The sequence below is a fragment of the Lepisosteus oculatus genome, chromosome 9 (genome assembly GCF_040954835.1).
Source record: "Lepisosteus oculatus isolate fLepOcu1 chromosome 9, fLepOcu1.hap2, whole genome shotgun sequence".
NCBI lineage: Eukaryota > Metazoa > Chordata > Actinopteri > Semionotiformes > Lepisosteidae > Lepisosteus > Lepisosteus oculatus.
In genome coordinates, this window is record NC_090704.1 from 27,921,984 (window position 1) to 27,944,558 (window position 22,575).

Consider the following 22,575-nt stretch of genomic DNA (forward strand, 5'->3'; position numbering starts at 1 on the left):
TGTCCCAGAAACACACACATGAACCTCTGAAACATGGGAAAAACAGTCACTTCGTTCCTAGTAGCCCTGAGAGCTTCCAGTCTGTACCTTAAACCAGTGTGAACGTAACAGCAACACCTCACGCACTTTGAATGTATTGTAATCAATCACTTGGTTGCAATAAACCAACTTAAACAGACTTTAAAAAGAAGGATGATTTAAGAGAGAAAAAATCTGACAAGAAAAATGAAGGACACTTTGGTTAAGTAAGCTGCACCCAATGAATCACAAACAAGCAAAATAAAAGGCTGCATTCCCTGGGGATAGCATTCCAGCGAGGCAGCTTTTCGTTACAAGCCTTTTCAAAGCTTTTGAGCTGGTATCAGCAGAGAGTAATCCTGATAAATAGAAGCGAGTGACTAAACTAGAAGAGCACAGGGAAACTACAGGATTTGCGGAAGAGTGCGGCTGAGATGTGAAAAGGTTATCCTTTCATTTGGTTTCAGTGAGTGGTGTCTGAAGGTCGCACGCTCGCAGGCTGGAAGCACTGTGATAACGCCGAGACATCTGGAATGGGAGTGCCAGCACAGACTGAGATTGGCCAGCCGCCGCCTCCTCGCAGGAATGGGAAGCTGCGTCTCCTGACAACCCCCTGCTCACTTCCTCCTCCACGGCAACAGTTAAATTGGAGACGTCCGCCCGGGTACACGCAGGGAGAGGAATGGGGAGGGCGAGCAGCACACCCCCTTCATCAGAAGTTTCCAGAGACGACAGCCAGGCGTCCTTCGCCAAGTCGTCAGGATTTCATTAATTGAACTATCTGAAATCAAGGCTCAGTGCTTCTTCTGTTCCAGATTCTAGGAGAAGAATTCCGTAGCTCAGATTTAAAATGTTCCCACCAAACCCCTGTTGTAAGGCTCCCAGAGTGCAGTGGTACCATCTTTTTACTAGTTGAATTACTATAAGGCCTAAGTAAAGCATCCAGAATACTTGTGCAATAAGAAAGTCAACGAAACTTGGCCCTGATGGGGCGAGGCACTGTTTTTCCTGGATGTTTCTAATCTTTGTTCACAAGCCAATCATTTCTAGGAATGTCTGGACAACCATTGTTCAAAACACCTTCACTTTCATGTTTCTTTGGCACACGGCACTAGCAAAGGACAAACCTTTCATCTAAGCTTTCCCTGAGTGGGGAAAAAAAAACCTGCTCACTCAAAATCACATAAGAAACCGAGATGAATTTCTCTCTAGGAAGTTCACTTGTGGCTTCAAGGCACGTAGAGATAAGAGAAACCCTGCTATGACACCCTGCAAACAAAGGAGATTAAATCACCTATTGGAAACACAAAAGCCTACTCCCTGTACATATATATATAAGGTTTATTAAATATATTTTCATCAGCATGCTGACTGCAGCTCATCTTAAATAATGGTTACAGGTTTACCACTATTTTTCTGTTCCTGTTTTTTTTTTGGCAGAGAAAAAGCTACCACGTCAAACAGGTTGCAACAGTTCAGAATAAGCAGCCGTTCTACATAAAAAAATGGATCAAAAATAATTCTCATCTTTCCTTTGTACATCTAATACCTCAGGAATCACATTCCTTTGACATAACAGGCTGGACAATTTAACAAAGAAGCTGTTTTCAAAGCTGAAGTGTTTTTTGAAAACTGACACGTGGTAAAAGATATGATCTGGAAAACCATATCTCTCTAAAACTCTCATTCCATTCTCCCCGTCTATGAAGACGCTTTTAGACATCTGTGTTCCCATCGGTCTTGACAAGTTTCCCAGTCCCTGCTGATGAGAAGCAAAACTACATCTTCACATCCATACCTGGACCCTCATTCATACTGACAACATATTGCTGTTGCTGCCATGCTTGACAGAAGGGATGGTGTTGACTGACTAAGGCATTATGTAGATTTAGATTCATGTTTAACACTTTGCATTTAGTTCAGAAAGTTCCAATTTTGTCTTTTATGATTACAAAATCCTTCATCAAACCTTTCAGTGTCGTTTCGTTGTAAACCCCACATGAGATTTTTTTCACTTCCTTACAAGACACATTTGAGTGTCATTCACTCATTGGTGTGGAGTGACTGGGGCACTTTCCCCTAACTTAATCATTGAACTTTGCAGCTCACAATGAAATCCTTTGACAATTTCCTCTTTGACCAGCTGCTCATCTTAGAGGGCTGCCTAGGTTGCTGTCCACTTCTTAACAATTGACTCCACCATGTTCAAAAAGATATTCAAGTTTTTGGACATTTTTTATACCATTTTCCTGATCTGCGTCTCTAAAAATAATTATTCCAGATTGTTTTGAAAGTTCCTTGGTCTTCATGGTTGAATCTTTGCTTGATATACACTACCTGACTGAGAGACCTTACTGACACAGGTGTATATTGCATACAAATAGAGGTCTCTGAACTAATCGAGTGGCTTGGTAAAGTAAAGTAGTGTGCACCGAAATTAATTCATGTTTGCCACAGCAAAGGGTCTGAATACTTAAGAAACCATGAACCATGATTATTTCCATATTTAACAGTTTATCTATTTACTTTGTTTGGTTTGAGTTTGGAGTATCTTCTGTATATAACAAATATTAAACTATTTCAAAGAGTTATGTTTGCAAGGTTTAAAGCAACAACTTGAAAAGTGACCATGGGACCAAATATATGAAATGTTGCTGTGACAAACATTTCCATAAAATTCCTCTGTGGAAAAAAAGATTTTAGTAGTTAAAAACAGCTGGGTGTCTATGAAATTTATAACACTTCCTCTATTAGGTTTATTTTGCTAACAATTCAAACGCCAGCTCCCCATTGTTGTCAGCAATGTGTGGGACTCCAGCCATGATTCCCAAAGCTGTTCTGTTTTCCCTGGAGTAAGAGGCTGAGGGACTATTTGAACAAGAACTCCAGAGTCCAACCAAAAGGCTGACTATCTCCACGTTTCTCTGGGCTAAAAATAAACGCTTCCCAGCTCCGTTAGCTCCACGTTTCCTATTCTCACACCCCTGCTGCCCCCAATGAACCCAATCCCATCCTCACCAGGTTGAACTCCCGATTAAACATCATTATCCCAGATAATGTGGCCAGAAATTCGTAGCCCTTATAAAACTGTGTGCAGTTTGGAAAGCCCCACTTCACAATGTAACACACTCTCCAGTCAATGTCGGTGTTTTATGTTAACATTAAAGCAGTTCTGCAATTTGTTTCAGAGGTTATTTAACCTCAGGGAAACATTTTTTAGAAGAAATATTGCCGGAGCAAGAGTCAATTTACCTTTATTCTTACATAGTACCTTTCAAATCTGAGATTCTCAAGGCCCTTTATATAAATTATAAATATAAAAAAGAACAAGCAGTAGGTTTATTCCATACTGAAAAGAGAAGAAAGAAAACAACGTTTTGGCCATGGAGACTTCAAGGCTGCCTTTTCTTTCTTCTCTTTTCAGCATGGAATAAACCTATTACTTGTTCCTTTGCAGCCCACGCATGCTGACGCAGCTACCCATCTGAACATATAAAAAAGAACAATAGGTTTATTCCATGCTGAAAAAAAGAAGAAAGAGAACACAACGTTTCGGCCGTGGAGCCTTCTTCAGGTGTGTCACACACCTGAAGAAGGCTCCACGGCCGAAACGTTGTGTTCTCTTTCTTCTTTTTTTCAGCATGGAATAAACCTATTACTTGTTCCTTTGCAGCCTACGCATGCTGACGCAGCTACCCACCTGATATAAAAAAGAAGTCCGGTAAAAATAAAAAATACAAATAATACACTGTATTAATGTGAAAATAAAAGAAGCAAATAGATTAAGGAACTGAAGGTTTGAGTCGAGATTTAAAACCCTCAGAGGTCTTTAATTTTAATAAATCAAGAAGAGTATTCCAAAGATAAGAGACTATAGGCGAAAAGTCTCAAACCCCTTGTAGCAATCCAAGATCCTTGTAACATAGAGGAGCCTAGAACCAGCAGAATTAAGCGAATTTACTAGTACATGTGAGGATAGTAACTCTCAAAGGTACAAAGGAGATAGACCATGCAGCACCAGTTAGGTCAACAAGGGAATTTTAAAGTCTGTCCTATAAGTAACAGTCACTACTCCTCATAACTGTACAACATTTTAATATGTGACAATAGACCACTACTTAGCAGTATGTAGGTCCACTGCATATCTCTAAAGACAGTATCAGCTTATCCAGTGCTGCATCTCTTACGCAGAATTCATCTTTTTTTATTTTTTTTATCTTTAGAGCTGAGTGGAGCTGAGACTTTCTCTAACAGCCTTTCAGGGCTATCAGCTTTCAGTGTGACGAACTGTGGTTTTGCAGGTCAAGAGCGGAGCAGACTGGCCTCATCTTAGACACCAGTTCAATTCACGGCCCAAAACTCGACACACTGGCACTATCCAAGAACCGCTGGCCCAGGTATGAATGTGAGGATGTGTTCAGATCAGCATGCAGGTAAACGCTATGAATGGAAGCTCTCATGTTCAGTGGCGCTGTGCCCAGCTGTAGGCATGGCATCAGTTCCTTCATGTTTCTGGAACACCGATTTCATGGCCAAGCGCAAAGACGCGAAAGTATACACCAACCTGCAGCACATCAGTGTCAACTTGTAACAATCCCAAGGCCAGATCCTTTGTGGTTCTTAGATGCTTTCCGACTTGGTCAGACAAGGAGGACAAAAACAAATCTGGGGAATAATTTCGTAATGATGATGATATGAAAGACAGGAATTCAAATATTAATGTTATGTATTTAAGTATTAAACAACAAAGAGTCATCTTTCACTTAACAGCAAAGAATGAAGTACTTAATGATTAAATACAATCCCAGGGGACTATAGAGGCAATCCAGATGTAAGTGAGGGAAGAAAGGTGTGTCCACATGTTACCTTTCCCCTTACTGGCAGAAAGAATCAAGAAACAGGATCCTTAAGGCATTGCAACAGAAATCCACTATTACATTTAAGAAAGGATAGGGAAGTGTTATTTTGAAAATATAATTACCACATTACCGCAGTTACTTCCCAACATCTCTGAGGACTGAGTGGAGCCAGACAGTCAAGTACGACAGTCAAAACTTAAGTATGTTATCACATAATAACACTAATGTTCCAAACAACAATACATACGTCAGAATGCATTCTTATTGGGTACAGTACTGTTATATAAAATAAATCATGTAATATCCCCAATATATTGTTATTGGGGTGCCTTAATAATAAATCTCACCCAAAGACCATAGTAAATGTTATTTAACAGAACTTAACATAATTTAATTATCGTCGGCCTGCTTTTTACATCATCAGGACACTTCTCAGCCATGACTAACACTGCAAACTCACAGCGGCAGTCATTCTAGACAGCACACACTTAGTAGAAGATATCTAGACAAGGCAACGCAGAACATGAGCGAGGCCACGCGTAGGATATCGGATGCGTAAATATTTTGAAAGAATATTTCTGTTATATTTTCGGTAAAGGCTGATTTTCTAAGGGCTAATGAAGAAAATGCAGATCAGAAGATTCTGGTTAGCCAAAAGCCAGATAGTAAAGCTTTTACTTATACAAGCCTTAGAAAATGGTGCAGAATATTTTGTTCCTTTCTGGCAAATATTTTCAGAACACAGTGTGTCTTGTTATGTTATGCCATATCATGTGATAATGGACACTGTTGTGGGGTCAGATAGCAAGAAGGAGAGCAGTTTTTCAATGTTTTACAAAAACCAGGAGTGCTATATGCACTGTCCTCTGTTCTTACTGAGCATTAGCCTAAAAATTAAACCATGAGTGTACAGTTGCTGCTGTTAAGTACTGGCTGCGGGAATATTTGGAACTCTAAAACAAGAAAAGGAATATCCAATTTTAAAGCACCAAATATTTCAGCTCTTTCCTGTTGGATTTATTTAAATGCAGGGCATTCGTTTCCAGGGAAGTCTCATAGAGCTACCACCTGCAAAAATTAAAGGGGAACTGTAGTCCCAATTTCTCAGACTGGTAATGAAATCTCCGTAGCTAAATACATGAATTGAAGGTATCGCAAAATTTGACAAATTCTGAATTAAGCACAAAATCATAATCTTTGTGAAAGCACAATATGGTCACTGTGTTGCTGTAAACCTCTGGTCTTGCCATGGGCAAGTGAGAGTTTGCGAGAAACCAGCCCTTCCTGCTCACGAGCCATTGTAATGCAGGCAGTGTTAACAAGCAGTATTTGTTGGCAAACCCGTCTCAAACTCAGGAGCAATACTTCTGTTGGATTGAAAGGGATGTATTCACAAGCCTGCTTGTTTACAATGTAATAGGGTCGGTTCACGTCACCAGAAGTTTTGTGGCCTCATTCTGATTCACAGACAATGACCGTAACATAGCATACCTGCAAATACTGTCTACTTTGTGAGGTAAATTGAAGGTTTTACACATTACTGTGTGCATCTGAAGTGCTCTCAACAATGGAGACTCTTTTTAACCCAGAAATATAAAAACAGCATAGCAGTTCCCCTTTAAAGAAGGTTAATCTGAAATTCATACTTACGTTTTTAGATAATTTTGTTTGCTTTAGATACAGTACAGGGTGCCAATGCTAACGTCCTTAAAACGCATAAAACCCACACAGAATTAGGCTTCCCTGGCCATGTAGGACACCTCATTTTTGTGAGCTGTAAGGGCTGATTAAAGACACACTCTAAGCTCCCAGTCAACCACAAATTCTTAATGTGCCACTTCATAGCAACTATCTGCTTTCCAATAAGCTTCCTGCACCTTGCCCACTGGAGAGCACTATTGGGACTGGGATTTTTTACTTGGCAGCTGCGCCAGTTCTAAGATGTATTCCATTAACAGAAGGGTTTCAGCACAAACCAAAATGCAGTATTTAGAACCTTGTACCCTGAGCTGACTTGTATACAGTCCGGCTTTGCTAAATGTTCTGTACACCGCTCAGGTGGGTGTTACAATTCAGTGGTGGATGCCCCTCTTGTGTGTAAATCTCTTGTATGTTTTCCCAATGAAAAATAGGACTTCCTTACAAAAGCTTTAGTATTTTAGAAAACAAAAGACATTGCACAGTTTGGGGATATATTGCAAATTCAGAGACTGCGGTAAAGATTAATTAACAATCCAGTTTGCTCACCCATTACCAGTGAACAAAATGTGGAAAGAAAAAGTGGAAAAAATAACTTTTTTCATCACCTGAACCACATTTACCTGGACTGAATTTTGAATGAATGCTCTGAATTCAACGGCCAACGACCATGTTCTATATATTTTGCAAGTATGTACGTTTTGCAGAAGTGCACTTCTTAAACAACAAACCTTACCTCTGAAGCTCCACACATAGGCGGGAAACAATTTAGACTTTAAATACAAGATTCTTTAAAAAAGCTCAGCGCACATTAATGTAGAAGAAAAGAAATAGTGCATAATGCACATATTTATCATTACTTGTGTTAGATCTTATAGAGATGTTATTTGAGTAGCACTTTAAAGTAATGGCTGCAAACAAATTCAGACTGAACAGCACATGTTGCTCACATCTGTCCACCTCGAGCATTCCCTCACATTTCTGAAGACCTTGACATTTTAATTATATTATCGTCACTTACGTCTCACTATTCTGTCTAATAATTATGATTTCATAAATGTCTGCTCACCTCCAACTACAACAACACACCTCAATATCACTAATGTACAGTCTGGCATTACTATTTAAAAATATCCAGCCTGTTGTTTACAGTAACATCTTATTCTGCAGAATCCAGCAAAAAATAATGACAGCTCCCACTGCTCTGCTGTGTGCTCATTGGGCGCTTTGTAGAATTGTACCTTCCTGTTGTACCTCCCTTCGTGTTTAAGAGTTTGCCTGAAGCAGCTCAAAGTTTATTTAAAATTAATATACGTATTTCTCTAGCCTGGCTACGTTGTTCTAATTCCCAAAATCAGGAATAAACAAGTCGGGAACCAAGCCAAGAGCTTGTTATGTGAATGGTAATTGTGTTTACTAATTCACTGTCACAGGGTGGACTATGAAAAATGTATGGCTTCACCCCCCTCACTCTGAAAAGATACAGCAACACAACGTTTGCAAGATGTTGGAAATAATACTCTTTCCAACAGAACTGTCTTTATTGTATAACCATGTAGCATGACATCAAATAGTCTATAATAAATGTAATCTTCTTGGTGAACTTTGTGATTAATTATTCACATTCAAAGCCATTAAGACGGAGACAGATATCAACTGATCTCACTGATTCATGCAGAAGTACAGTACCGGCAACTTTACTGGAAAGCTAGACATTGTTGAACACTGTTTTCATTAAAGCCTCTCCACAAGGATAACACACCCATTAAAAACCAAGTCAACCCCAACCCCATTGTACTATGACAAAATCAGGTGCTCATCACAAATTCATCACTGACATTAAACATCGTTCTGCTTTTCGAAACCACTTTGCTGGCAATATTAGTTACATTTTGGTAAAATACTGTTAGACTGTTAAAAAAACAGATTTACATGCATATTTGATGGCAGTTCAAGACATTTTCAAATACTCAAAACATAAATCCATTAAAGCACATTAGTTTATCCCAGAATTTCCTCATATTTAGTAACACCAACAACACTTTGGAGATGGGATTATAAGACCCTCCTACGCTTGATTTCTCCAGTGCCTACAACACCATACAGCCCATACTCTTGGATCACTGACTACCTGACGGACAGAACACTGTTTTTGTTTATGCATTTTTGAACAGGTGGTGAGTAATACAGGGGCTCCTCAGGGGACAGTCCTTTCTCCATTCGTCTTCACCCCCTAATACTTCCGACTTCAAGTCCAACTCGAAGTCATGCCACCTACAGAAGTTCCCAGATGGCTCGGAAATTGTGGGATGTATTGAGGGTGAGCTGGAGATGGAGTACAGAGGACTGGTCAGCAGCTTTGTGGAGTGGTGTGAGGAGAACCACCTGCAGATCAACATGGCAAAGACCAAGGAGTTGATGGTGGACTTCAGGAGGAAGAAGGCAATCTGCCCAGACAACCAGAGGAATAAGGTTTCAGGTGTACAGGTATGGTGTCACAACAGGTCAGTGCTGCCCCTGCCCAGACAACCATGGTAGCAACTGATGCTCTGTCTGTTTTACTGGTGTTCTGTCTACATCTGGTTTATAGAAGTGCAATACGTGGAAGTGGAATGGGCAATTTATTTATTATTCACAACTGTGCAATAGTTACAACTGTTACCTACTCTGTGCAATATGCTTGGGAGTGTGCAATATCTATACTGCATCTTCCTTGTGTTCAGTTTATCCATACTTCTTTTTGTGTGTGTGCCTTTTCTGTTTTGTATGTAATTCTTTATCCCATTTGTTAAAATTTACTGTATTGTATTACTCCATTTTACTGTACTGTGTTGATTGTGCCTGGCTGCTGTAGCACTTGAATTTCCCCCATGGGATTAATAAAGTACCTACCTACCAATATTAAACGAGATGAAACTTAATGTTTCAATGCTCTTCCACATCACACACTGCAGTGATTTCAGAGTCTTCATCTTAACGGAGACTACCAATTCAAAGGCTAATGAACTATCAGCCAACTACAAGAAAACGGTTCCAGCACAAAATATGAATCAGGCTTTTTCTATCAGTTTGTCCATTTAAAAAAATGGTTCACAGGATTCAAACCACATTCCCAACCAAAAGAGCTGCTGGAGCCAAATCTGTCCAGTGTGCGATGAGTCTGTTGAGTCACCATGTGCACAGATTCATCTGTAAGCTTTATGTACCGATCTAAATCTGGTCTTGCACGTCACAGGAAATAATCATGTTTAATAGGTACTGTACCTTAAACCAGACAGAATTATCTCACTACAGTGTAGTAATGAAATTACACAAGTTTCCACTTATTTTTTACCATGATGCAACACGAAATGAAATTATAGTTAGTGTGCAACTACTGTGCTTCACAGAGCTGAGCAATGATTCTGACATCACATGCAAGACTTCAGTCTCCAATCATTAACACAAAAATACAAGGAATGTTTGCTCAGTACACCGTCAAAGAGAAAAGGTTTGTGCCCGCACCCAGACGATTAGCTAGATAATCCCAAGGATCTGAGAGGAATTGCTGGAAAGCACTAATCCCCACCACTGTCCAGGCTGAGCAGTCAGTTGCTCAGGGCTGGCCAATTTAAACACTGCAGTGAACATACTAATGCTGCAATTCATATCCACTATTTCTTAAATTGCTATCACAATTATTAGCACAATAGTTCCTGAAAGACTGCTCAAGTATCAACACCGAAACAAGGCCCAAAACATACCAGAAGCAGATTTCCTAGGATCCTTCAAGGTTTTTTTTTTTATTTGTCCAGCTAAACAGATGTCATCTAAGGGTGACCCTGGAAGACCCATTTTTAATGTACAAAACAGATTTTCACAGGAAGAATTCAAACGTTTTTCGGACCGTATGCCAGTTAAAAAAAAATACTATTATTATAAAATATGTATTAAAGGGGATTACTTAACATTTATAATGATACTTTTACCAGATATATTAGAAATGATACTCTTATACAGCTCACCTGCCCAAATGCCGCCCCCCCCCAGTGTGGAAACACTAATCACAACTAACACCCTCGTAAGTGAATAAGGACCACAAATGCTTCCACATTAAAGGGCCCCAGTGGTATCCGCCATTTTTCAATCTGCGAGTCCCGCAGAGACTCCAGCAGAGTTAGAATCAAAATGGAGGGCAGCTAATGCAATTCTCAACCGACAACAGAGTAAAGACTGTCGGACCACGATAGGTCATGGGGGTAGCTACAGATGAGGGCAGATGAGCATACCCGCTCAACATGGGCAGCGCTTTGTCAATAGTGCTCTATTTGACCCAGTGAACGACACCTCACCAGCTTGAACTGGTGCTGGCTGGAATAGGAGGCTGAACCTGGAATCTAACAAATCATTTCCACTATTGACGCTACTCAGAAACACAAAATTCTCAATCACATTTCACAAGTGAACAGACCCCCCCCCCCCGCAATAAAAAAGGGTGTTTTCAGACTGCAAAATAGCAGTAAAAATGAAGTTATCGCCATTTTAATGCATAAGCATAACATTAAGTGTAATATGCGTGGATGATGGGACATAGGTTCTGTGACTAAGCATCTGTGCTTGTGGCAGGAAGGTTGCCGGTTCGTATCCCACGGCCGGCAGAGGAATCCTACTCTGTTGGGCCCCTGAGCTAGGCCCTTAACCCCAACTGCTCCAGGGGCACCGTATAAATGGCTGACCCTGTCTCCGACCCCAAGCTTCTCTCCCTGTCTGTGTGACTCATGGAGAGCAAGCTGGGGTGTGTGAAAAAGACAAATTCCTAAGACAAGAAATTGTATATGGCCCATAAAGTGATCTTTTCTTAAAACAAATGACGACACACAAAATTCTGAAAAGGCTAATTTCCGAGTAATATTGTTCATATGCAATTTGATTGGGTGTACTGTACATTAGAGTATAGAATTTGAAAGATGGTTTGACCGTTAAAGAAATTCATCCATTTACTTCAAATTCAGGGTCGCAAGGGAGCCAGAGCCTCTCCTGGCACAACACAGGCACAGGGCAGGGAACACCCTGGACAGGATGCCATTCCATTGCAGGGCAGACAAATGGAGATATGCACACACTTGCACCTAGGGCAAATTTTCCCAAGAGCCTATTAATCTATGTATTTCTTTGAACTGTGTGAGGAAACTGGAGCACCCAGAAGAAATTGAACAACGGGAGAACATACAAACCCCACACAGATAGCACCCCAGGTCTGAAACTGAACCAAGGGCCACTGAGCTACCACATGAGACAGCGATGCTAACCACTGCGCCACCTATGAAAAATTACTTTACTAAAAAAATACCGTTCAATGGAAGATCAGCAGTTCCCAGTTGGTGCCCTAACATTGTAACTTTTCTTTTAATAGCATTTAATAGCATTTAATAGTCTAATAGCATTGTTATATGATGTGTAAAATGTTTTAGAATTTATGTCACAGAATGGTCATGCCTTTTCACACTTCGTTATTTGCAGGACATTTTTTTTCAGTTTATGCTTAAACTTCAAATGCTGCAAGTTAACTTTTCACTGCATTCTGTGGCTGAACACACTCTCCTCCTTTGCGTGTTGTCTCCAGTGCTGGGCAACACCTGCTTTAAACAAATAATGCTGCTCCCCAAACATCTTGACGAGCATGGAGCTGGCTTTGGATTCAACTAGGTGTGGGACCTCACGTTCATTCGCTCACTAGGTAGGTACTGTTCCAGTCCGTACAAGAGGACACCTAGAAATGTCTGTGCTCTATCCTAAAGCCACAAGCTCTGCTTTCCTGGAGAAAGGAATGGCACAGTTAGCCTACCTTTAAAACAGAGCTAAAACTCAAGAAGTGCAATGTGCTTCCTTAACCTGCAACTGCCATGGGATGCAAGTCTGTGAAAGAAAACTCTTCATCTTACTATAAGCCTGCAGCATTACATACGCCTGTTAAAGAAATTACACCACTTTGAAGAACATCTCCTGGAGCTGCTTTGAACCTGATACAGCAGAAAGCTAACTTGATCTCTGAATTTCCAGTTTTTTTCCCCCATTTCGGTTCTTTCTTTTCAGTATGCTCGCTTGCTGCTGTTTCCCCCGTGCCTGCAAAATCTATTTGTAGAACACATGAAGCCAGTGGGCTTTCATCACAGGTTTATTATTCACAGCTCCAAGATCAAAAACAAGATCTGCTAGCCCTGGCAAAATGAAAAAGTTGTTTTCTGGAAAACAGACCAGACGTTCCGTTTTAACCTGTTTTGCTTTTTTGTGTCTTTTTCTTAAAGTGAAAATGACAAAACTACAAAACCCAGAACCCACCCACCACCACACACACCTTTAACCTCAGAATTCAAGAAGCATCTGCACAGCATTTTCTGGTTTCATTCAGTTCAAGTACTTTTCAGGAATGGCTCAAGTCAAATGATAAATAGAAAGCTAAGATTCCCATGGAAAACAAATGTTAAGCTTAAGTATACCAGAAGTCGTTCGGAATTCTTTTGTCATCATTCCAGAGAGCAGGACTCACTAAAGAGAAGGTTCATTAGTGGATGCGGAGATAAAGGCATGCAATTTGCCAGTCTCAAAAATGTCTAAGGAATTAATAATACAGTGCTAGAGGGTTTTTCCACTAACTGTAGCAAACCACCGGCTTGCATTCCAAACCAACTACATCCAAAATACATGAATGAAAGTGCTACAATTTCCCCACAATCTAATACCAATTACAATGGATCGCCACAGTTGCAATGCCACCGGGGTGTGAAGAAAACGACTCCTTACAACAGACGTCTTTTAAACCTAATGAATCCTAACACAAGCCTTTTAACACCATTAGGTCTGCAACCGCTTGCCTCCTTCACTAGCATGCTGTAATATGTTTCTATTCTCATGTTACTTTGCGACAAGATCTATACAGTCTTCTGAGCAAATGTCAGGTAAGGATATTATGAACCTGAACTGGGGATCGTTTGTGGGCAACACCCCAACCATAACCTTATTCAGACCGTTCTCAGTATTTTCCCCCCGACGATTCAGGAAGGCGAACAAAAAAACCCGTTCTTCATCATGAAAAGAGGGGATCACAAAACGCTTCGAAAGCAACAACTTTGTAGCTGGTGGAGTATTTTGTTTTTTTTTGGGAGGGTCTTATTCCAATACCATCCATCCGTATCAGACAGGACAATGCTCATTAGCTCAAATGCGTTACCTAATCTGGGAGCAGTGGGATAAGGCTGGAAATCCACATGAACACATCGGAAACACATGTGTCTGATGTTCACCCATTGTGTTGGTAAGACTGCTAGTTGTTATAGTGTTAACGAAGTGTTTGCTCTCAAGGCTCCAGCAATGCATTGTTGTATCATCCTTGCGCAATCGAATCACCTACCAAACGATAGTTCAACGAATCGCCAAAACACACAATAGAACACAGTTAACGACACGTAGTTAAGGCACTTATAAGCAACGTGAACGCATACTGTCTTCCATCTATTCCGGACAACGTCCGAAGAATAGGTTTATGAAAATAAGCGAGAGCCTCCACCCCCTTTCTGTACGAATCTGGGTGTGAATATGGCCCTTTGGACGGCGACAGGATTCCGAACAAAAAGAAACTCTTTCAAAAAACGTGACACACATGCCAGATATGCTATACGTGATGCAGTCCTCTTTTGTTTAATAAAACAGCACGCAAAACATCAAACAACCTCTTCCCCCGAACAGCCAGCGAAACGTATTTTCCTGGAATCGCCTATTGTTTACGGTGTCCTAGGTAAAGGTGCTCGTTGCGTGCACTGTCACGGTGCTATTCACGGTACACAGCAAGCATTGCAGGCACCTCTGCCCCAGTGCACTCGAGTGGCATTTCTCGAGCTGGGAAAAAAGGCAATCTACCTAAAACATGTTAAAAAAAAAACCTCACACACTCACCCAAAGCTCCGTTCCCCAACTCATTGCTGTTTGCTCCTCTTGTGTCAAACCTCCTAGACTGTAATTCGTTCCCCCAGCTGAAAGTCTCCCAAGCTAGTCTCCCACTGCCTGCCTCGTCTGCGCCCTCTTCTCGTCTCGTTTCCTCAGCGCTCCTCGCTCTACTCCAGCTCGGCGGAGCCGTGTGTCTGATTCACCGCTCGCAGAGGAAGTTGGGATCTTGGAGGACACAGGGAAAGGGAGGTCCGAGTTTCTTCGGATTGATCGTTAAAGCCAATTGATGGTTTATCAGTTGTCGTTAGCAGTAGTAATCGTAATCGTTAGATAACATATTGCTTAACAGTAATAAGGAAATACGTCATTTTTTCCTTTTATCTTTTTTGAGAAGACAGGAAGAGTACTGTAGTTATCCTGTGCAAAGACATGGTTTGAATGTAGTTCAGGTGGGTAGCTGCGTCAGCGTGCGTAGGCTACAAAGGAACAAGTAATAGGTTTATTCCATGCTGAGAAGAGAAGAAAGAAACGACGTTTCGGCTGTGTAGCCTTCTTCGGTTGTAAGAACGATAGCTTTTAATTTTTTTGTCATTAAATGGAGAGGGAATAAATTGGGGTTTAACAGGAAGCTACGAAAATGACACGAACGACCAAATGTTGTGTGCAGGGGGGATACATCATAAAATAAGGTTACAAACCAGAAGAGGCCATTCTGCCCACACGTATATTGTTTAGTTGTTGCTGGTAGCTAATTGCAATTAGATCCTAACCGTAAAAATAACTTAACCTTTTCAATCCTGAAAAGGACAAACTTCACTGGACCTGATTCCAACTTTCAAAATCATTAAAGACATTCACAAGGTCAGCCTACTGGACTTCTGAATCAACAGTGAAACACGAACCATGAGACTAAAGAGAACATTCAATCAAATGCCTTCTGAGTATAAAATTTTGGTACAGTACAGGTTTATTGTATGCTCTGGGCACTCCCATTACTGTTGTTCCTTATTCAAAAATCTGTAACAAGTTAATGACACAAGATCTACATTTTCTAAACCCATGTTGAATATCCCCTAGGCTCCTATTTCCTTATAGATGTCCCTCTTGTTTAGTTAATTATTGTTTTCACTACCTTACATGAAACAGAAGACTTCCTGATCTATATTCACTTGGTTAACTTGGTATAATAGAGGATTAGATTTGGAAACAGGCAGTTATTTGGGATGATATGTAGCACTGCCCATTAGTGAGCAAATGAATAGAGTGTGATGCTGCTCTTTGCCATTTGCAAAGCAACAATGTATGCAGAAGAACAACTAATAGTTTTGTTTTCCATGCTGAAAAGAGAAGAAAGAAAACACGTTTTGGCTGTGGAGCCTTCTTCAGGTGTGAAAAAGACAGGGCAGCAAGCAGAGGTAATGTAGCATAGGAGAACAAAAACTGGGAGAGAGGAGGGGCAGGAACAGGGGGCAGAGAGTGGCCATTCAGGTAGTTTCAAGTCAGGGTAGGTGAGGAGAGGTGTGAAATGAAACTTACAATGAATAGAGAGAATTTAGAAGAAAATGAGTCTGTCATTGTGAGAAGGGGAAAGGTGTGATTCTAGCTACAGGATAATTTTAGTTTCTGTAGTCTTTCTGATGTGGGAGTTAGGAAAACCATCTTTGAGAACACAGAGAGATCAGTGTGATCATGGCTGTCAGAGGTGAAATGAGAAACAATAGGCTTGGAGAAATCTTTAATCTTCACAGCCCTAACATGTTCTCTGAAGCGGTCTCCGTGTCTCCTTCCTGTTTCCCCAATTTAGATGGCTAGGCATTTACTGCAAGAGATACAGTAAATAAAGTTGCTGGAGGTACAAGATGTCATCTGAGTGATCTGGAATTGTCCTGAGGGGCCTTGAATGCTAGATGTGTACAGTACTTGCAGGTGATACAGCGAGCTCTGTTGCGAGGGAAAGTGCCTGCTGTGGATAGTTGCTGAGGGCGGTCAAGGGAGCTGTGAACAAGAAGGATACAGTGATTAGGTGGTCGGCGATATGAGATGATGGGGTGGTCAGAAAAGAGGGTACCAATGGAGGGATCATCCTGTAGGATGGAAAAGTTGTCATTAATAGTCCTGGGGATAGAAAGTGTGTTGAGGTGGTAGGGAAGCACCAAAGGAATGCTGTTGTTACGGCAGGAGTTGCTGCTCAAGTTGATGGTCCGAGGGGTGTTTTTGGCTCGGACAAGGGTCCTGTCAATAACACTGTTAGGGTATACTCTGTTGATTAAAAAAGAGTACATTTTGAGGGCTTGGTTCTGGAAATCGATGTTGTCACTGCAGAGTTGTCGTAGGCGAAGGAACTGTGAAAAAGGGAGAGAGTGTGTTTGGGGTGAAATGAGCTATACAGGAGATAGTTGTGTGAATCATTGGGTTTGTAATAGACCATTGTAGAGAGTCGGGGGTAGTTAATGGAGAAGTTGATGTCTAGAAATGCAAGTGTAGTGGAAGATATGTTAACTGTATATTTGAGAGATGGGTGGAAGTGGGTGAAGTGATGCAGAAATTGCTCAAGCTGGTCGTTAACGCATGTGGCAGCACCAACGCAGTCATCAATGTCTCGCTTGTAGAGTTAATGGGACAAAACCAGTGTAGGAAGTGAAGAATCGTTCTCCTGCCCATGACGACTCCACTGACCAGGGGATGTTCAGTGATGAGCCGGTTTGCCTCCTGGGAGAGCTCCTTACTGCTGATAAGAAGGGAGATGGTGGATACCACTTCCTTTTGGTTGTCAGTGGTAGGGTCCTGTTGGATAGGGAGATGGGTAGAAGTGTCGGTAAGTTATCTAGAGGCTATGGCAAGAAGTTGTGATTAAGCTTACGATGAACTATGGTAATATAACACATTCTGTTTGATTATGATTGTGATTGTTTTTTGCAAATATGTTGGTATTTCTGAACAGATCAATGTGAGTAAAGAACAGATGAGGATATCATCTATTTAGTGTGATGTCACACTCAAATTGTCCTCCCTTATCATAAATAAACTGTACAACCTGAGAAAGGATGGATGTTGCCTGTCTGATTAGCCTTGGGTACTGGGTGTATTCCTTAAAGGATAGCTTAGTGTGTATGCAAGTAACTTAGTAAGATAGCAGATCTTAACAAGAACAGATAAGCAACTCTACATGACCGCTTGAAAACATCAATAAAATCAGGCAGTCTAAACACACATTTTTGAATAATCATGGAGTCTATATTTGCCACTGAAACTATAAAAATCTATAATTTTAACTTAATACAAACAGCATTCATGAGTGGTAACACTAATCTGATCTCAGTGGAGACAAAAGACCGTGTCGCCTGTTAGAAACAGTAATAGAGAAGTGTGCTGGAGGTCATTATTGCAAGTAAATACCTGTATGAAAAAGCTAATTATTTTTTGTGAAGCGCATACAATAAACAGCACAAATGAGAAAATAATGCATGAAAACAGAGGCGTCATACCACTGACTTTTCTCCTAGCCACAGCATTGGGAACAAAAATCAGTCAAATTCAATTATACATAGCAATTATAGTGTAGTTGAAATGACCCACTTGGAGGTTTACATGTTGCCATACTAACGTAGGCAAAAGGTCTCAGTCTATTATTAGTAACAAACAATTATCTTTCGTTCAAAGGAATAAAATAGAGTATATACAGTTTTCTGACTGTGATCTAGAAATAGTTATTTGGTAGTTTTACACTTTGACAAGCAGACATTATGATTGTTTTATGTAATCTTTTTCCCGTGTTTTTCACTCTTTTTTATATTGTCTTTATAATGATGGTCATCTGAGATTTAGCATCTGCCTCTCAAGTACAATAGCGTCTGCCTTTCAAGTACCATGAAACATGGTAGTACACACACATGGACTGAAAGGAAGGTAGGTTAGGTCCCCTTTTCAGGCCATAAAGGTCCATGGGGAATGGGGGACAAAGTGGTTTTCTCAACCATCGGACACTGGAGGTGGTCAGCATCACATTCCAGCCAGCCTATTACCCTCATAAGGATTAGACCCCGGTACTCATCTGGAAAGCAGGGAGCCATCTGGAAGGAATTAGAGTAAGCTACATTGATTGTCCCTACCTGGGATTGAACCCAGGACCTTCCGGTCAGGAGCTAGACTTTCTTCCATCTGAACTACCACGGCTCATCTGAAATGGTAGTAGGATGCAGAAAGACAAAGGACCATCTCCAGACAAAGAAAAATACTGGAATGGGTTTCCATAGACAAAAAATGACTTCTGTCAATTTGTAGTAACAGTGTTTGCTGAAAACCAAACTGCACTGAATCATATGGATCACAAATCATAGATTATTTCAAGATAATACTTGCTTTAAAATTTCAAGATAATACTTGCTTTAAATTAATTAAATTACCCACAATAGAGCATCTGCAAAAGAGTGTAAAGCATATGTCACACAGCTTTTATTGCTGTCAGTGGTGACCACACACAGTACTAGACTGTGACCCCTGTTTTAATAACATAAAATCATTATAATGAATGAACTTATGTCAATTCAATAAAATGGCAATGCACCCACTACAAGAAGATTTTGAGGCAGGTGTAAGTGATGCTTTTTAATATTTAGTATACATTATTTAAAAAGTAATTATTTGATATACAAAAGTTAAACATATATAGGTACATCATATACCTGTATATGTATGTACATCATACACAGAAATTTTAGGGATTAGAGACATTTGGAACCCATTTGAACAAAAACTAGGGTCTAAAATACTTTTTTAAAGGTTTAATAAAGAGATTTCACTTTCACTGTTGAAAAAATAATTAAAAAAGCATACAGCGTATTAATTAACATTGTATTCCAGTGTTTTATACATACAATCAATACTTTGCTGGTGAAAACAGCCAACAAAAGTTGCTCCACCATCAGGAAGCGTTACCACAGCAGTACTGATGCTTCATGCATGGCACCATTCCTGCAGCCATTAACAGCGGATCATATATATATATAATGAAGATTACTGTACAAATGTAAAACGTTTGGTAGTGACATGTTTCCAGCTAAGATGGGCACATTTCACCTGGTTATATCCCCAGTGCACACTGTGTTGTGACAACAGCTTCATGCCACACAGTCAGATCAAGAAGTGACTACTTCAGCACACCTGGCCTGTGAGATTCCTGATCTGTGATTGATCTCAAGTGCCATTGAATTAAGCCAGTGTATCATGTGTATCCTGTATCAGCCTGGACTGCTTAGGGCTGGCTTTTCCTGTGGTTTTCTGGGTGGCTTCAAAACAGCAGAAAATCTTTCCATTGGCTGCAGACACAGGGACTGAAAGCTCTTGGAATAGCTGACTTCAGCCAGCCTTTTCATTTCCTGAATGCTGCCACGTAGGAGCTCACAAAGACAAATGTTAGCTGCTGCTTTTCTTCCTCCAATGTTGTGTGTTGACCACTTTCACACTGCTGTCATGTAACGTTAACTGTCATGTAGGTTAACTGGAGTCACTCACCCACAGACAAAGAATAAAATCCTCCTCCAAGACAGGAGTAACAAGAGTGTAACAAGATTATATATTTTTTCTTCAGAGGACAGAAAAGGTTTCAATAATAGTCTCAACATGTAGATCTTCTTTCACAATCAGCTAATCTACTTTTTGGAACAATTACACATGGAAATGCATATCCACTAGCACACAGATAAAATACAGTTTCACCAAAACAGGAAAATGATTCTATCTCAGTCCAATCCTGTCAGTCAGCATGCAATAAGCACATTTTTAGTCAATATATTTATTCTTTCACATTCTTTTAAACAGATTACTCTTTTATTTACTTTTATGGACAACTGACAATTGCAGCTGATTAAGTACAATGGAATCCAGTCCACTTGTATTGTAATTGCCGTCATACATGCTAGATAGTCATTACCAAAGCTCCTGGAACATCTCCAAACCATTAATACCTTTCAATAATCCAAGCAATCTTGGTGCAGCACGTAACAGACTCATTCAAGATCTTTTTAAATTAATAACTAATTTGAAATGACCACAAATGCCTTTGCTATCTCCTAATGAAAAAACAGGGAATTGTACTTCAATCCTTCCACAGTATATAAAATATAGACAAGTCAGCAGGCTGACAAATCTGGTGAGAGATCACCTTCACTACTGTGTTTCACACAGCCAAGTCAGTAACACGTGAACTTTGGAGATGGACCCCACCACGCCTATATAGTTTTGCAATACTACTGTAAACTTGTTTTTCTGGAACAAATACCAAATTATATTTTGAAATATAGTGGCCTAGCACATCACTTCTTTCCCAGAAAGGTGCTACACACAAGTTCTCAATAACCACACTTAAAAGTTTATTCCAGAAATATGTTCCCTTTTAAACTCCAAGAAGCCAAGGTCGACCCCTATCCAGTGTATGCAGGGAGATTGTAATTCTATCTTAATCTTTCTTTCCAAGAAAATCCATTGCATCAGTTCTGAGTTCACAGGATTGCACTCCCTACCCACATTTGCCCACTGAAAGTGCTGATCAAGGAATGGTGGCACAAAGAATAGGGATGTTAATCACTTTTAAGACAAAAAGTCAAAAAGAGAAAGGGAAAGTTATCTGCTGTGTACATCCTAGACAATTGATGAGCCAGCAAACAGCACATTCAAATGGTACTGCAAGACATTGTCTGTATCCAGGGATATGCAATTGGCGAAATGAATAAATAGCTCCCTCTAGGGGCACAAGTGCAACGCAGTCATTGGAAGATCAGATTCAGTTTCCAAATTAAATCAAGTTCAATTTCAAGTTCAAGCTTATTGTCATTATACTCATATACAGGTATATGGTATAACGAAATGCTATTTAGCTAGCTCTCAGATGGTATGTAGTACAAAAAACAACAACAATACAATTGTATAATAAAAGAAAGACAGAGACAACAGGCAATGTGCAAAACAACAGAAAGGTAACAGGTAATGTGCAAAAACAACATCAGATGTGCAAAAACATGCATCAACAGAATGAAATAAAAGGATAGAAATGATGGGGAGTGAGCTTTTTGACATGTAAGGTAGAGGTAGATTGCAATGTGTGAGTTTTTGGTAAGAAAGAAAGAAGGCACTGTGAGGTTCATATCATAGGTGAGAGGTGAGGTGAGAGTGAGAGAGGCTGGGAGTTTAATAGTTTGATAGTGTGGGGTTAAAAACTGTCTCTTAGTCTGGTAGTCCGGGCCCAAATGCTCCGGTACCGCTTTCTAGATGGTAGAGGGTCATACAGTCTGTAGCTGGGGTGTGTGGGGTCTTTGATGATGCTTAGAGCTTTCCTCAAGCACCGTCTGTCATAAATGTCCTGTATAGATGGGAGGGTAATCCCAGTGATGGACTGGGCAGTTTTCACCACCTGCTGTAGGGCTTTGCGGTCAGCAATACTGCAGTTGCCATACAACACTGTGATGCAACCTGTCAGTGTGCTTTCTGTAGTGCATCTGTAAAAGTCAGTGAGGATCTGGGGACATCTTAACCTTGAAGAACAAATCAATTTCGATAAAAAAATACTGGATTTATACAATATACCTATATATTTATAGTCACAAATAAAAACACATGAATTATATTTGACATATTTTTCTAAACCAGTCCATTGGAGGAGAGAGGACAGAAACGCACAAACCAGGGCAAATTTTCCCCGAATCCAATTAATCAACCAGTTTGTCCTTGGAGTGTAGGAGGAAACCCACCTGCACACAGGGTGAACATATACATTCCACAGAGATAGACCTCCAGGTCTAGAATTGAATCCAGGGTCCCAGCACTGTGAGGTGGCAATGCAATCCATTGAGCTAATGTGCTGCCCATTCTACTAAACATCATCTATGAAAATGCGTTCTTGCTGTTCATTTGGCCATTTGAGAACAGACAGAATTACACATCCTTGACTCATCAGGCAGACATCACAGCTCCTTCACAACCTATCATTCTCAGATCATCCACTGTCACAAATCCCATGCTGCACCGCAGAAGACAGACTGACTCGCAGATTTCCGCTGGTTCAGTAAAATCCTGTGCTGGAGTGCAC

General features: G+C 40.4%; 1 protein-coding gene across 2 annotated transcripts in view; it reads right to left on the reverse strand.

Annotated features, from left to right (window-relative positions):
* The window catches only part of fnbp1l (formin binding protein 1-like), a 91,212-nt gene extending 76,358 nt beyond the window's left edge, over positions 1 to 14,854 (reverse strand). For both annotated transcript variants that reach the window (XM_015356293.2, XM_015356292.2), the window contains exon 1: positions 14,505 to 14,854. In XM_015356293.2, coding sequence (XP_015211779.1) covers positions 14,505 to 14,528 — 24 coding nt within the window. In that variant the 5' untranslated portion in view covers positions 14,529 to 14,854. The remainder of the gene's footprint in view (positions 1 to 14,504) is intronic.
* Between the last annotated feature and the right edge of the window lie 7,721 nt (positions 14,855 to 22,575).